This window comes from Drosophila erecta, unplaced genomic scaffold, assembly GCF_003286155.1.
Source record: "Drosophila erecta strain 14021-0224.00,06,07 unplaced genomic scaffold, DereRS2 tig00000000-arrow-pilon, whole genome shotgun sequence".
In the NCBI taxonomy this organism is placed as follows: Eukaryota; Metazoa; Arthropoda; class Insecta; order Diptera; family Drosophilidae; genus Drosophila; species Drosophila erecta.
In genome coordinates this window covers 27,741,365-27,758,957 of record NW_020825194.1, presented here as the reverse complement: position 1 = coordinate 27,758,957, position 17,593 = coordinate 27,741,365, and the positions used below count along the sequence as shown (strand labels likewise).

The window sequence follows — 17,593 nt, the reverse complement described above, 5'->3', positions numbered from 1 at the left end:
GGATGACATCAAATAAGGAAATTATTCATTTAGCATCGCTGAACACTACAGATACATATCGCAGTGCATATAACTTGATCGTAACGAGTCGATGCCACTTATAGCACATAAGACGCCAAAACAAAGACTCGGGGCAAAACTAAGCGAAAAAATACAAAAAGGTAACGGAAAGAAAATGGCAACAAAGTGTTATAGATAAAAGATATCAAAATGCAAAAACTGAGAGACGCCCATGCCATCAACACCAGCTGGGCACTACAAAACTGCAACTGAAAATTCAGATTTATACTGATCTACACAAAACAAATGATTTTTGTAAAAACAATAGAGAAGGCTTTAGTCTAGTTCCCCGACTATCAGATACCCGTTACTCAGCTAGTAGAAGTGGTAACGAGAAATTTAAAATTTTGTTTGACATATCGATGGAAATAAATAATAAAATGAAAAAAATGTATACACTTTTTAAAATGTGTGCCTGACTGTTTTTGGCGGTTTGTGAGCGTTAGAAGGGGCGTGAAAAAAATTTGTTAATTAAAGTTCCTTCACATTTGAGGAACTAATTTCATTAAAACATGCAAATAATAGAAATCTCAAAAAAATACCTTAATGCAAGTAGTCTAGTATAAATTGGCAATCAACCCAGAAATTTACATATTAATGTTCTTTTATAAGCTATTCTTTCTGTGTGCGTAGTAGTAAAAATATTTCTTGTGCAGGAACATGAGTTCGTTTGGGAAAAGGGGGAGCCGGCAGCTAGCCATAGATCATTTACAAAGTTATTTTTAAATGAAACCCACACACTGAACTATTCCAGTGCCCGAAGCTATTGTATCTGGCGAATGCGTTTTGAATCCACCTATGAATCTCTGCGCGATTGGCTCTGGCAACTCAGCACTCTATATTGTTATCCCTTTATAAGTTTCTCCAAATGAGCTGGCTGTCATTTTGATCTCGCCTGTCTCTTATCTAGTTGCAGTTTGTGTATCTTGTATTTTGCAGCTGGTATATCCTATCTGCACACATGTAATTATAACATTTTGTCGAAAGCAGACAAGTCTCGAGTTGAGTTCAACCAGAGACTCAACCAAGCTTGCATGTCAAATTAATTTTATTTAATTTATATGCAATTTGACGCTGTTTTACTCGCGGCTCTCACCGAGTTGACTTTCTGATCTATAACTATCTGTATCTACAGGTAACACAGCGCCTGCATAGTACACAGAGTATCTCATAGCTGCTGATTCAGCGTTAATGATGCAATGCGCCGTGTGAGACGGCAAACTGTGCGTTTTATGTTGATGTCTTTTGATTAACGACCCTTGGCTAACATTTTTGTGCGATTGAGTGGATGCCGCGGACTACGAAAACATATATGTACATATTTGGGCAGCTTACCCTTTGAAATTTCTTTACTGAGTGGGATATTGAGCGATAATTTACTCGTTGGTATCTAGTAACACAAGTTTTAATAAACGTCTCTCGTAATTCCTAGATTCATTGGAATGTATGAAACAGATAGAAGGAATCACTAGCCGAGTCGATCTGGACATGTCCGTCGAGATCTCGAAATTATAACGACACCTACGCCTAGAAGTGTTATCCCCATACATTTTCAAAGTTACATCTACAAGTAAAGGATATAAAAATGTTTTAATATTCTTATTTTTCCTGCCATCTTACACCATGCCAAAGGAATTTTGAAATTTCTCTTTCGCACTCCCACTAGCTGGGTAACGATTATATATATTATATGATAGACGAGGATCTCGACTTCAGCGTTCCCTTTTGTTTTATTATATTTATTTTTTTATTGGCCTGAAAACTTCGTGCCTGTTTTTTTAGACTTGTACTTTGTTTATTTTTTTGTTTAAGATCAGGAATTAAGAAACATGACAAAACTATACTTTTTGTTGAAAAAAAAAATCTTGAGAATGCAACTTGCAGATCTATTGAAAACAAATTGCAAAACCTCTCCAGGTGTCCCTAATTATATTCTCTTCTTCTGCACTGGAACTTAATTGTTTCATTTAGAACAGCTCAACATATAATACTTTTTTAAAAGGCAGCTTACAGTAACATGAATATTAGTGCATACTGCAAAATAAACCATGATAGTTTACAATTGTAAGAATTGTAATATGAACGAAATTGCATGGCTAAAATTAAGTTGGCACTGATTACAATTACAATTCATGACAATTTATCATTGCTTTGCTAAAAAATAAGAAGAAAATGTTTTATTTCTTTCCTAAAAAATTACCGGTAAAAATAATCACACTTACCTGTGAATTTAAAAGTTTTACTAAAACGTGTGATTAAATCTTAAACTTATGAAAACTAAGTAAAAACTTTGATCATTTTAGATTATATAACAAAATCGTCGACATTTATCATAATTTGCCATGCAAAACCTAAATAAAAAAAATTTTGGAATGTGAATCAATATTTTAAATAGGGGAAACTTTATTATGTCTGAATACAAAATTGACAAAACCCCTAAACCGTTGTCAGCGCGAATGGGTCATTAAGACCTTAAAACAATTTGTGTTTTGTATAATAGAAACTAATGCTAATTTGTGGTCTTTAATGATTACGTTTGTGCGACTGTGAAAATTGTCTTAAATATTTTAAGTAATTGTTATATATATTATTTAAAACCTTTGCAAACAAAAAACAATTAATCTTTTTATAGTGAACTCTCTATAAATCTGGAAATGCCACGATTTGACCTTGAGATAACACAATATACAAAGCGCGTCATAGTACGCGAAGGCGAATGCTAAATATGTATATACATTATGTATGTATATACGAAAAAATGAAAATCTAAACTAAAAACTATAGGGATTGGTCGGTTCTCCTGGTTTATAAGAAAGTGCATTGAAAATGTAAAAGTGGGACAAATTATTTTACATCCAATCACAAAAACTCGCCCTATAAAAAAAATAGAAAATGTCGAGGGTTTATTATTTTAATAAAGCGTACCGTATCCTAATACTATATTTAATTTCTCAAATTTTAAATCATTTATTATATCTACGCAAAAAGTGATGTCAGAAGTTTCGAATTTTTAATATTGCCATCTTAAAAGGTGTTGTTGTTTGAATGATTTTTATTTTTGGCAGATTTGTGTCGCATTATCGGATTATTTTGGTTTTTATTACTCATACGCCCCCTTGGCCGTGAACTAAACGCCATGCAATAAGAGAGGCAAGGAAAAATGTATTTCATTCATTGGCAAAATGTAAATATAATTCCGCTCGTATTTTTGCAGCTGGCCTCGGCGTAGCTTTTTTTCGTCTCTGTTCTGTGGTCTCAGTAAACAATTTCGCACTTTTCGTTTTCTGTTTGAGTTTAATTAATACATTTTGCTTATGTTTTTGCCTTTGCATGGATTGTTTACAGCACCGAAATGCTGAGGCGCAATTCTTAAAACATACGTCTATCCATACACGTCCCAGTAAGGCACATTGCACACTTAATCCAATTGAAAACTGAGCCAATGTTTATTATCGCCGAAAATTGTTATTATTCGGGGAAAATATGAATCTACGTAGAAGTCAGTCATTTCAGCCCATTTAAGCTCAGACTCATTTTGCCAAATTTAAAGGCTAACTACTTGTCATCTATCCACTTGGCCGTATAATTTAGGTGGTTCGATAATTTATGCACATGCATAATAAGCCAGGGCAAGGTCTATGAGGATAGTGATTCTACAGTCTTCTCTATAGATTCTCCCGATTACTGAGCACAATTAGCATTTTTATATAATTTCGCAGGGGCTCAGATTTGTCCGACTGGAAAGAACGGGTTATACTGAGGCACCGTCTCAGGCACATTAACTTTATTGCATAATAAAAGACCAAATTTTGTCGACAATTCCGCTACCCAAAATTTCCAAAAGCCTATGTAAATTATACGCTGTAAAAACCATTAGCAAAAGCCATTCGGCAATGTTCTAGTGCGCAATGAATCAGATTGTTCGTTTCTTTGACTCAGCAAGCAATCAATGAATGCGAATTGTTTTGGTCGACAGTAAACAGCTGCAGTGTATTATGAGCAAAAGTATTTGCGGCATTTTGTCATCTTCTAAGCATTTCAATGGTTCTTATTTAATTTTAGCTACAAGGCACCATTTGCAGTCAGGAACAATAAACCGGCGATGACATAAGCGAGCTATTTAAATTGTGATTTTCGATTAAAAAGAAATCAAGATGTGGCAACTCTTTCTGTTCATTTATTTTATTTTATTTTTCTAGTTTTGTGCCTTGTTGCTGTGGCCTTGGCACAAAGAAGAAGACAACATTATTCTTGTTTCGTTATTGATGTATTTCTGCATTATATTGCAAAATGCAAAATGCAAAACAATAGAAAACCGTGATATCCGCGCACACACGGCAGAAATGATAATTGGAGGCAAGCCACAATTGTTGGTTGCAATTGCAACACTCGAAAAACACGCACAGGCTATGCGCATTTTTGGCTTTGTTCGCTGCTAATTTTCTCTTAATTACACTTTTTTATTTTTTTTGCTTAGTTTCCTGCATTCAATAAGCCAACCATTCATTGAAATTCGTAGGGAAATTTGTATTTGTTGTGTGTTCCCCGAAACCAAGTAGTTAGCTGTGGATTGGTTATTATTAAGGGTATTAATGTATAAAAAAGCTTGAAGTTGCGACTTTACCATTCTCGGTGGAAGAGATCAGCTTAAGCCATGGAGTTCTGTTTTGATCGAGTCGCCATCGAGTGTGGCCAGTCAGCTAATAGGCAAATATGGCCAGTGTCACCATAATAAACCGTGTTTACGGCTCTCCGCTCTTCGATGACTTTGCAACTTGCAACAGGCCCGATAAGTCGAGTGCTGCAACATTGTTGCTGTTGTACTGATGTTATTGTTATTGTCTTTTCTGTAGTCGCAGTCATTATGGTCGGTTGTTTATTTACTGCCATCATTGCTTTTTGGTTGTTTTGGCTGCTATGCTATGACCATCATCATCACCATCATCTCATCAGTTCGGTGGCTGCACGAACCTCCGCAGAGATACACAGTGTATTATGCTGACGGGTGCATTGAACCCTTTCCTAAAAGTGATTGTTTAAAGCCGAGATGATCACTGAGAGCGGAGAGAGGAGTGGGAAGGGGTCTAGCAGATGGGAAACGTAAGCCGAAGCCGGGTCTTAATGGTTTCCATTGTTAGCTCGCGCTCATCCTGGTCGCATTTGGTTTTGGCTGCGAGTCTTGGCCTTATTTAGGTCAATTTACAAAACGATAGTGTCGAATCATTTGATTAAAAATTTGCAAATTGGACTCAATAGTAGAACACTATTTTAATTCGCGAAATACAGCTGTCAAGAAAACATGTCTAACCCGTTCCTTAATATTACTGAATATATAATTACACAAAAAACCATAGACGAGCTATATATGCATGCTTTATCTGACACTTATAAGAATGCTTACCCAAAATCACACTAAAAAACACACTTTTCACCGGTACATTCGGGAAGAAGGTCTAAAAAAATATGTAATTAAAGGGTTTACGTAAAAATAAAACTTAGGCTTAATAAATATTTTGTTATTTAATATTTGTGATATTGCAAAAGATGTCGAGATGTAAGTACGACTTGACTGCTGCAAAAGCGGACGAGGCATACGTACAATGTACATACATATGTTATGTATGTAAAATTCTATTAACCTCACATAAATAACATAATAATTATTATTGTTCCGACTTTATGGTACATTTTTTTTTTGTAATAGAAAATCGTCCTAAGTTTCAGGTGTTTATTTTTTCTAAGGCGATTTATAAAATGCAGAAAATATGTTTTACCATAAAGTATCATATAATATTTTGGTCGTTCCCAGCTGGCCTTTTACAATAATTTAATTTCCGTAAGTGCTAATCAATTTGTCGAAATCATTGAAAAAATACCATTTGACAAAGTTGCTTTTAAGTGGCCACATCAAGCAAACATTCCGGTAGAATTGCTTTGGGCTGGACAATTTTTTGGGTGGCCCTCGCCCCACCCAAATTCTACAGAACTCATTATTTGAAATAATGGCCATTGGAAATGCCGTTCTAACGTACATTGATTTTGCTATTTGGAGCCTTGTCATTTGTTTAGTTTATGTGGACAATTTGCCGGAGGCACACAAATTGCAATCCTCGCAGCCCATAACCGATGTTTAATCATTATGCATCGACGGCTGACGTTTAATTAACCATGAAGGTCGCACTTGAAGGCAAAACATTACCACAAAGCTGACATTAATTTTGAATGTAATACACAAGTTGTATGCTGTATAAGATTTCAGTTATCAAAATTATTTTGACGACTCGCCGCTGAGAACAGAAAAGTTCGGCCAACACGTGAGTCGTGAGTGGGCGCGGCGGAGCCCCTGAGCCAACGAGGCATTCGCAAATTTGTGCGCGTATCCGCAGCTTTGTGTGGTAAGATATATCTGTGGGTCTCCTCCGCCGTAGTATTGGCGCAATTCAAAACGCGTAATTGTTACACCCTGATTACGCGACCGCGACGAACCGCAATTTAAAAAGCAAGAGAAATACGCTATATAGAAAATGTATTTATGTATGTACTTGTATGTATTAACGAAGGTGTTGAGGACCCACGATATGTTTCGAGAAGATTACATGGTAATGCAAAAATAAGACTAACACCGAAATATTTATTGACCAGTTTCGGGTTTTAGAGCGCTGCTGCCTAGTGAAAACCTTGTACTTACGAGGTACGGATATAAAAATACATTATTTGTTAGACTACCAATCTACTGTAGTTCTAATATAAGCAATGAAGTCACTGCCAAACTATTTCTTCTCTGCAGACTTAAACATTTACTGCATTTATGGGCTCATTGTGCAGATGGTGTATCAGATAAAGATAAAGCTTTTGATACAATCCAATATACCTTGTTCACATCTTAATCACCCCGCCAATTGTTGCAAAGTTTCCCCTTTTAGGGGCGTAGTGCCTGTAAATAAAGGGGATAGCGACCCAGCTAGAATTAAATGCTTCGTTGGGTCTCTCAAGGTATGAGAGCAAAAGTATTTTGAGTTCCAACTGTGGGGGCTGCGCGCTTGGGGAGTAAGAAGATACTTTAGGTTGCAGTTACTCATGTAATAAAAGCACTAGTTGAGAAAGAATGCAGTGGGAAGTTTAAGCAGTGTATTTCTCAGGTTTCTGTATTTCAGGTTTCGTTACACAGTTAACCAATTCTCTGTAAAGCACAATCTACGAAAATATATTTGAGACAAATTTACAAATCTTTTAATAATATGAATTACCCAAAAGTCCCATTCTTAACATCTTGGTTAGCATTAACCACCAAATCGGAATAGCAATGAAATAGATACAAATAACAGCCGAGCCCCTATGTGGATAAGCACCTTATGTTTGTTATTTGATTTGGCATTTTATTTAAATTTCGATTTCTATCGTACCGGAAAATCATATAAACCGGCAAATATCGGTAGCACCACCAAACGCAACAGCGAAACAAAATTGTTCCGCTTCAGTTGGGAAACACAGAAAGAACACGAGAGATTGCTATAGTCGAGTTCCCCGACTATCAGATACCTGTTACTCAATTGGGGGTAGTGCAAACGAGATATTTTCAAATTTTTTTTTGAAATATTGATAGAAATAAAAAAAACAAGAATTAAATGAAAAAAATGCGCTACAAACTTCTGACTGAATTCTATATACCCTGAGCAAGGGTATTAGAAGTACTAGATACAATGGCACAAAAGTAGTTTTCCTCTACATTTTGCACGATCATTGTGCTGATTGTACTCATTGAATTCTACTTGTAATTGTGAATGTATATAAAAGGGAGATCGCTGAACTATGAATTCGAACGAAATGGAAACTAAGTATTAATTGCATACTGGAACTGGGGGAAGTGCGCGTGCAAATTTTGAAATTTATTGAAAATTAAAGGGAAAATGAAAATTATTGTGAAATCACTAGTAGTTAGAAAAATCGCGAGTGATAGGTTTTTATATCTCTTTAGAGATCACACCTTATTTTGGTTTTCTTGCGAACCAACGAATTTACATATGCATTGACTTTGTAATGCTTAAGTAACCAAACTAAATTGTTGATCTGTTAATATCTCATTGAAGTTTTGCGCAGTATTTCGTTTTGCTTTAATTTTGATACCCGTTACTCGTAGTGTAAATTTTTTCATTTTTCTATATACAAGTATCTTGTAAATTTCTATAAATTTGCCGAAAAACTTTTTGCCACGCTCACTCCAACTTATACGCCCAAAACTTATACTTATACAACTTTTTTTAATTTCTACCGACATTCCAGAAAATGTTGAAATGTCTCGTTTGCACTTGCACTAGCTAAGTAACGGGTATCTGATAGTCGGGGAATTCGACTGTGCGACTGTTTATTGTGCGATTGCCATGGGTAAAGTTTTTTGAGTTTACCACAATTTTCAGCAGTTTGTGGTCTAAAGTTTTTTTTTGTGGATTCTGATTACCTAGATGATCATCCAATTATTTATTTAATTAATGCCATCGCCACGACCAATGTTAGCGTTTGCGGGCCACAAATTCATCATCAGGCCCTAAACCTAATCATGGCTTGAATTTGTTTATAGCTTAAACTGCAATAGCAGAATGTGGTCTTGCTATGATTGGCCAGTAAATGAATATTAATGCGATGTGCATTGCTAAATATTCGAAATGTTCGATGTAAACAATTTATAAAGTGTAAAATCCCTATTGTTCACTTAAATTCGAGCTACGAATCCATTGACCGAAACGCTGAACGAACCTACGACCAAATTCAAGTGCGCCACACTCGGAGGTTTGGCAGCCATGACAACTTGGACATCTGCTGGCGGATCAGCAATCAAGCTCAAGGTGCGGTCACATTGAAGTTATGCCGGTCGGCCGAGAAGGGAGAACCTGAAATAAACTGTGCTTAGTCATCGAACTTGGCCAAATGCAAAACACGGCAGTCGGCTGCCGACTCAACTGGAGATGACTCAACCCGGGACTGGCAAAAAAAACAAAACAGAATGTAAGAAGGAAATGTGCTACCAGTTTAGTCCATAGAGTCAAGAGCAGAAGATTGCACGCCGAACTGGGCCCATGCCTCTGCTGCTGCTGTCCTACTCCACTTCTTCATGGATCCGAGATTGCGATGTGTAGTTGCTTGTTGGTAGCTAGTTGTTATGCCTAGTCATGGCTTTCGGCTCTGCCACGGAAGCCCACCCTCATCAGTCTGTAAGGTTTCTAATGATTTTTTTCACTGGGAGAGAGACACTACAGCAAGTGGAGGAACTTAGAATCATTTTGTGACCCTAACTGGAAATTGTATAGCATAGGTGTTTCCATCTGATTAGACAAACGAATTTGAATTCGGATACCAACACACACGCAACAGTCAATTTAAGTTCGTTGCGCAACTAGGAATACTCCCACATAAGCCATGAGTTTCTCAGAGTGCATGGACAAATTCGTGCCTCGAATACCTTTCGTACGTGTTGCGATGCACAGCTCTCAATTAGTTATTAATATACGTGCTGAGCAAAAATGTAAGAAATGTAATCCCGCACAATCCAGCCACACTGGCCACTTATGCCTGTAAGGGAAGCCATCATCCGCATCCTCGACAACCTCCAACAACCCGAACATTGTTTGCCTGTCTGGGCTTTGACAAAACTTTGCATGTCATGTTGTCATTATGGTTCCTTAACCCTTTTTTTTCCCTGCGTCGGTCCCTTACATGAGCGCATCCTTAGGCTGGCTTTGTTTGTCTACTACTTTGGGCTGCGGTTGCCCTTCGTGCCTGCCTGCTTCCGGATATTCATGGACGTTATAGACACTTACCATCGGTTAAGGCTTCACGCCTTTTGTCTCATGCTTCAGCCTCCCTTTTAGCACCTTATTCCTTTCGAGATCCTTCCCTGGTTATTCCATCGTGCTGAGGCTCTCAACCTCCCTTCTATGCTTCTCAAAGTGTGATGCAAAATTTGCAGAAAATTTGTTTTTTTGCAGCATCAACAACTAAGACTTCCTATAAAGCAGCTTCCATATACGATTAGTTAGTTAATTAAACAAACAAAGCTGATTTTCCTCGACGACATTAAGAACATTGCAGTATTATTGTCCATTTCAAAGACTTACGCATATTTGGGTCGCCGGCAATCCTCGAGGTCTAGATCAAGAGGTCCGGCATTGTGCCCAATCACTGAAATATATGGGACTACGAGAGCAATAAAACTTCATAAACCATAAACTGTGTCAATGGAACACAAAGAGAATTCTTTGTTTATGGTCGGGTCGTTAGCTCTCCCGCAACTCTACAATAAAAATATAAAATATAATAAAAATATCCAAATAGTCAATATCCCAATAGAGGCGAACAAAAATAGTTATAATTTGTTTTTCAGTTGATAATGCCAAAAGGCGGTAAAAACTGCTTGCGTAATCGTGGAACCCACAACACCAACATTTGACCACAACCAAACATGTAATGTAGTAATAACTCGGCATTCAAGAGGACTACAACAATCTGTTTGTTTACAAATTGGCATTAAACTTTGGCATTTCACAACGGATTTAAATGTACACTTTTATTGGATACGTATGGGCGAATTGGTTATGAAACGGTGTTGGCCAGTGCACACACCCATAAAGATCAGGTGTATGACTACACGATGATGGCGCTCAGAAGAACCGACGTCTTGTATTGCCTGCCTTGCCTAACTAGCGTTAAGCAAAAACATAACAGTAAAGTAAATTAAGTGAAGCCACACACCAGAAGCAGCCACACCAGCAGCGGTCCGAATGCAATCCGGGCGAAAAGAAAAACCGGACAGAGCCGGGTGTAAGACGAGAGTAAATGTTGGTCTAGACTCTAGAGAGCCAGAGAATGGAGAATACAGATATTTGTGCATGGGGCTGGCTGACACATAGCTAAAGTGGCTGACCTCGAGAACTCCCGCTTACGCTAGAGGCCAAAGAGATCACTCAAATGTATCTGTATCTAATTCTGTAAGCGGCCGCTCGGATTCTTGTTTCTTTTGCCATCACTTTGGGCTTGTTCACCTCTGTCGCATTCATATGTCTAAAATTGGTAGCTTGCCCACGAGTTGGCTCTTTTTTTGTTTGGGGCACGCTGTTGCTTTTGTTGCTTGTGGCTAGTTGTTTTTGCTGGTACGATACTGACAATAGGAATTTCACGGGCTCCTCTGTATGATAAATCATTCAACTAATTCTAGTTCTTTCTCTCGGACCTTATCGTGACCATATCTAAATTGGAACCATTCCGCAAGTTACATTCTTAAACAGATCTTTAAATGCGTCAGTTACTATCGACCTACTTAAAATCAAGTGTCTCGTAATTTCGTGTAAACTTTTTATACCCGTTACTCGTAGAGTAAAAGGGTATACTAGATTCGTTGAAAAGTATGTGACAGGCAGAAGGAAGCGTTTCCGACCATATAGTATAAGTATATATTCTTGATCAGGGTCAATAGCCGAGTCGAGCCGAGTCCGTCATGCTGTCCGTCCGTCTGTCTGTCCGTCAGTATGAACATCGATATCTCAGGAACTATAAAAGAGATATATATATATATATATATATATATATATATATATATATATATATATTATATATCATTATATCTTGTTGTATTTAAAATACGTAATCGTACTGCGCAACAAAAACATTTTAATATTACTCTGTACTTGCAACGGAGGAAGAAAAATTAGAAAACAAATCGTATTTGGATGCCTTACAAAGGTTTTGCAAAGATCTGATTGTAGGTGTAGGTGTGATATATGATACCTGTGTTAATCAACATTTAAACAACAGAGGAATTTTTTCATATCTTTTGGACATAAACTTTGTTATACCCATTTCTCGTAGATTAAAGTATGTAAAAGTTAGAAGGAAGCGTTTCCGATCCCTGAGCAGTATCAGTCCGCACGTCCGATTAATCGTTGAGATCTCGGACACTATTTGAAGGCGGAGAAGTTCGATAGTCTTACCACGTCGGCATTATGGATAATATTTGGACATTTAAAAAAAAACTGCACTTAACTTTTTGGTAATTGTTAAAAAAAAACGGGGGTTGTTGCTATTGGCCCTACTTACGTCCTTACGCTGAATGTGTATATCATTCGCTGAGTTTAATATCCTTATATCAAGGAGAATATTTTTTGGACCCACATCCTTCATGCAATAGTTTTTGAAAATGAAGTTTGTAACCATGTAAAAGGAAGCATTCCCGATTTTACATTATATTGTATATTCTATATATTACGAAATCGACTGTTTTTTTGTATCGCACAAACGACAGTTTACTCTTTTTATTTGCACACTAAATTTTTCGATAATAAGATTAAAATTTATTGGGAGACTATTTAATAAGATGATAAGTTCTCTTCAAAAGCAAAGTATATGCCTGTCGATAAAAAAAGTACCTTACCAATATACCACTTTATTTGTATTAAGTAATCCCCAGTGGGGAGTGGGACCGGAATCTGTTCTCCAATGACATGGACTCCCATTATATATACTGGACCCTGTAATAATAACTTAATTAAATTTTCTGATATGCATTGTTAAAGATTATTTTACCATATATGGACATGTGAAATTGAAATTAGAATATCGTTTGATCAGATTGAAAACAATTAGCACGGGCGGTTCATAGGGTTTTCGCAAAAATCGACAACCATCAAAGGTGATGTTGTAGAGCCACGGCTTAAATCCATTGGCCCTCTTGAAAATTTGAGCATGGACTCGAAACCTCGACACTGTTTTTAGCACAGTCCCATTAAAACTCAATGTCGTTCTGTCCCTTCGAATTGCCTTTAAACGGCACTGATGAACTGCGATCCAAGATTCATTCATTGAATCGCAAATAAAGTTGGTAAACTTAAATCTGGAAGCATTCTTAACGAAACAATTTTTTTAGTATACAAAATATTATTTTTGTGTACCTACAATAGAACCAAGTTCGAGGATAATACCGAAGGATAGGATTAAATAAAATACGTTTGAAACGGTGCCCATGTTGACGACTACTGGACAAATCTCAACCACCGATTATTCAAATGACTATATTTGTATACCCCTTAGTCGTAGAGTTGAAAGGTATACTAAATTCGATGAAAACCATGTAATAAGTAGAAGAATGCGTTTCCGACCCCCGTATAGGGTTGGAAACCACCGTATAGAGTCGGAAACGCTTTCTATCTTCTTGACCAGGAGCACTAGCCGAATCGATCGGGCTGCGTCCTTCTGCCTGTGTCTCCGTGTGAAAGCCGAGATCTCGGGATCTGAAAAAGCTTAAAAATTAGTAAAAAGCATGCAACATTTTCTTTTGATAATCCAAAGCCTTGTCCCCTTTTTTTTATTTTTCAACCGAATTTAGAAATTTGTACCTTGCACTGCCAGAATATCCAATAGTCGAGTCACTCGATTATAGCGTTCTGCCATGCTTTAATACTTGAATAATTACAATCATTATTAATAGATCAATTTTGGAAATGATATCATACAGTTTGGAACATAAGCCACGTATAATAAGTGCATTTTAATTTGGTATGCTAAAAACAAAAAGGCCACATTTAATTGGCACTGTAATTAAACCCGTTACTCGGAATGTCCGTCTGGCTGTCTGTCCGTCCGTATGAACGTCGAGATCTCAGGAACTATACAAGCTAGAAAGTTGAGATGAGGACTGCAGATTCCAGAGATATAGAGAAATTATATTGCCAGGCCCACTCTTATGCCCACAAACTGCCCAAAACTCTCACGCCCAAACTTTTGAAAAATGTTTTGATATTTTTAAATTTTTTTATTAGTCTTGAAAATTTCTCTCGTGGCCACGCCCACTATACCGCCCAAAACGGACCAAAACTGCTGCACCTACACTTTAGAAAAATGTTTTGATACTTCTTCATTTTTTTTTTTTTTATCAAAAATCATTTTGCCACGCCCACTCTACCGCTCACGAGCCGACAAAAACTTTCACGCCCACATTTGATAATTTTTAAAATTTTTGTTAATATTTTTTTTTTTTTTTTTTTTTTTTGCAATTTCTACACATATTCAAGAAAATTAAGACCTTTCTCGTACGCACTTCCACTAGCTGAGTAAAATTAAGAAAATTGTACTAAACCAAATAATAGGAAATTGAGAGCAACACCAGTTTTAATGTAATAGCATGGAACGACTTCAGGATGGCTGGAAACTATTAATAGATGCATTAGACCCCAAACTCACTTTTACCAGTAGCACAAATCGTGCTCCAAAACAATGGAGATGCGTATAAACTGCGGCGCGCCCTAAAATAAAGTTTTATTTGGTTTTATGCTACATGTGCCTTGCACATGTGCTCACTTCCTACTAGTTCTACCTCCATAGTACGGGCATGGAGCAAATGTACTCTTGCCTTATGGAAACGACGATTTCAGCCTCCAAAGTTTTACAACTACTGACGTTAGTTTCCCTTAAATGAAATAAAACCACAGTTGGAACAAAAGATAACGCTCTTAATCAGGTACGCTACTGTTTCCGAGATTAGTTACTAGCGCCACCGGCCGGCAGTTACATTGGTTGCTCACTACTCTCTGACGTCCTTAACCGTGGTACCATTCGCATTCGTACCTACGTGGACTGCCGTCCACTGTGATTAAGCATTCTGTCACGCCCTGGTAGAAACTCAATTCCTAAAGCTGCTATCCATGTATGAAATTTTAGCCTTAGCCAGAAAACGTTCTTGGCAACCTTTTTTCTGGGGCGTGTCCCATGGGTGTGTACGAATGTAAATTTTTAACATGTAAGTAATTTTTAAAGCAAAAAATAATTTTTGAACCTACTCTGGAGGCGAAACGTGAAACGGGTCAGCCAGAAAAGTGAACGTGTTTAATGGAAACCGCATATCAACGGAGATATGCTTCCGCCAAAATCTGGAACCGTTCGAAATCGAGCTTTAAAAATTGATTAATGTTTTCTCGACATGTGCGCCAAAGAAAATTAGTGAATACATCACAGATGGCAACACAATTTGCCTGTATTTTGGGTGGTAAACTGCAGTTGGTCTAAAATGGAACGTATCTAAGCGATGTACGATTATATGGGTATTGTTTGGTTTTCCTTTCATTTGCTTAATTCTGCCAGTGATGATGTGCCAATTTTCAGCCCCCAGAGAAGGACAGCCATAGTTGTCGGTGGCATAGATGGAGACCAGCAAGTCACAGTCGAAGAGATACAAATTGAAAGTCAGAAGAATGTGTTATTAATACAAGCCAACTGCGTGCTATCGTGTAGACAGATGCAGATATATGTAGCTATAATTGTACGATTTTAATTCGACGGTGATTGTATCTCTGCTGAGCGAAAGTGCATTGCTGACTAATCGATATTAAAATGTTAATGAACTGAACTTTTTGCGTGTCGAATTGTCAAACAGTTCGCGCTGGGCGTGCTCTTGATCTACGCTCAGATCACGGCAGCGTGATAATTGCCCAACTATGTTTGATGTACTTGCATTCCGATATTGTCTTTAATAAGATTGGAAAGGCAACAACGAAAACCCGTTCAGTTCACACCCCACTTTCCAAATTGTCGTTGTCTGACCACGCTTGAAAAATATTTCAAGTAATGCAATCACAAAACATGAGAGAACGCTGTGGTCGAGTTCCTCGTTTATCAGATACCCGTTACTCAGATAATCGGCCAGATCGACTTGGCTAGTGACAATGATAAAAAAATACATATCATTTATTAGGTCGGAAATGCTTATTTCCGTCTGTACGTCCGAATGAACGTCTAGTTCTCAGGAACTATAAAAGTTGAGATAAAGCATTCAGATTCCATTGAAAAGGGCAGACGCTCACACTTTTGAAAATTTGTTTGGCTTTCTTTTAATTGCCAGCTTCTATCGATATGCGAAATAAAATGTTGAACTTTCTCGATCGCACTCCCACTAGCTGAGTAACGGTTGTCTGATAGTCGGGGAAGTTGACTACAGCACTGAATTTGAATTTTTTTTCGTCCCAGCATAAAATATTTACTGTATTCGTTTGAAAACGCTTCTTTGGACGTGATATATACTTTTCGAATCTAGTATAAAGTTGTCCAAGTAAGTAATTGGATTCCTGACTAAACAAATAAATAGAACAAATAGATTTTTTTGCTTTTTCAATATATCTTTAATTTTTGCTTGAGATTTTGGTTGTCGATGTTACGCCAGAAATACGTAATGATTTCTACGGGTTTTTATAATGGATAATGCCTTCAATTCAATATTGCGTCTTGACTTCATTCAAAATAGTTTCTTTCCAAATAGTGTATAGAAGTTATGTTTTTGCCAAAAAGATTAGTGAACTGTAGAACGTTTTGATATACATTTTACTATAATACTTTTGCAGACTAAGATCAGACCTTATGATCATCACTTCGTGCAACCGATCAAATAATCTAGTTATCAATAGTTAAAATGTCTTTTATTAACCTCAATTCGTTGCACAACTCTGGGCAAGTGAAATCGACAATTGAAGTGCCCGTGGAAGACGTGTTACATGTACACATGCTTTGGCATGGCAAGTCACACAGTCTGTTTGCTATATTGTGCATAAATAAATATCATTGCAGCGCATGATAAGCCCTTCGCCGCGATTTATGGAATGTGCACGTCTAATATGAACTTTCTAATATCATCTTAGAGAAACTTATTTTGATTTTGGCAATTTTTTATTTTAACAAATGAGGTATCAATCAATACGTACTTAATAAGAATTCTCTAATATTTTTTGTTGTAGAGGTTCCTCCTCACCAGGTCTTTTAGCCGTTTAATTTTTCCAAAGTCTTGGTACTCTAGTTTGTGTATCACTCTGTATGATAGGAAAACCACAGCAGACTGTTATTTTTATAAAAATAGTAGCAGCCTGGTGCGCTTCGTCACTACTTGAGCTATTGTGCACAGTGGTGTTTTCATGTTTTAAGTTAATTTTATTTTATAGTGACCATTTTCTTGATTGATTTGAGATTAAATTTGTTAGGGAATATCATAAATGTATGGTCATGGTAGGATCTCACTTCAGCAAGATTTTATCAAGTTTATCTCACTTCGATAATTGATAACATAGATCTCCTCTGACTGAACGCTATAGTTGATTTCATAATAGTAGTACCAAACATAAATTTAAAGATTTTGCCGGCAATTGTCTTGTCGATTTCTATTAAAGAATATTTTGCAACGCCCAATCTAACGCCAACAATTTACAAAAACGTTTTGATTTCAAAATTATTCTAATTTTCCCCCTAGCTAACCTATTGTATCTGAGTATCTGAATTCCTCGACAATAGTGATTTCTTTTGCTTTTATGGCTTCTTTACGCGCAACAATTTGAATGTCATTAGTGTCAGTGGAAAGCCATTTTCGTACGCCGACTCACCCCACACACTCTGTAATTTTTTATTTTTACCTTTTTTAAAAAGCACTAGGTCTATATTTCCGTTTGTCATCGAATAGCGATACTCAAAAATGTCGCCGGCTCCATTTAAATGTGATTTTCTGTTCGACATATCA

The 17,593-nt window shown here is 37.0% G+C and overlaps 2 protein-coding genes across 5 annotated transcripts in view; one reads left to right on the top strand and one right to left on the bottom strand.

Moving 5' to 3' along the window:
- The window catches only part of LOC6551917 (uncharacterized protein CG43427), a 55,033-nt gene that overhangs the window by 19,747 nt on the left and 17,693 nt on the right, over window positions 1-17,593 (top strand). The gene's annotated exons all lie outside the window — the stretch shown is intronic.
- LOC6551915 lies at window positions 12,414-13,072 on the bottom strand. The gene is made up of 3 exons (XM_001978814.2): window positions 13,000-13,072; window positions 12,631-12,948; window positions 12,414-12,575 (listed from the first exon to the last, which is right to left on the bottom strand). Exons 1-3 carry the CDS (start codon window positions 13,066-13,068, stop codon window positions 12,414-12,416), a joined length of 549 nt encoding a protein of 182 aa, XP_001978850.1. The 5' UTR covers window positions 13,069-13,072.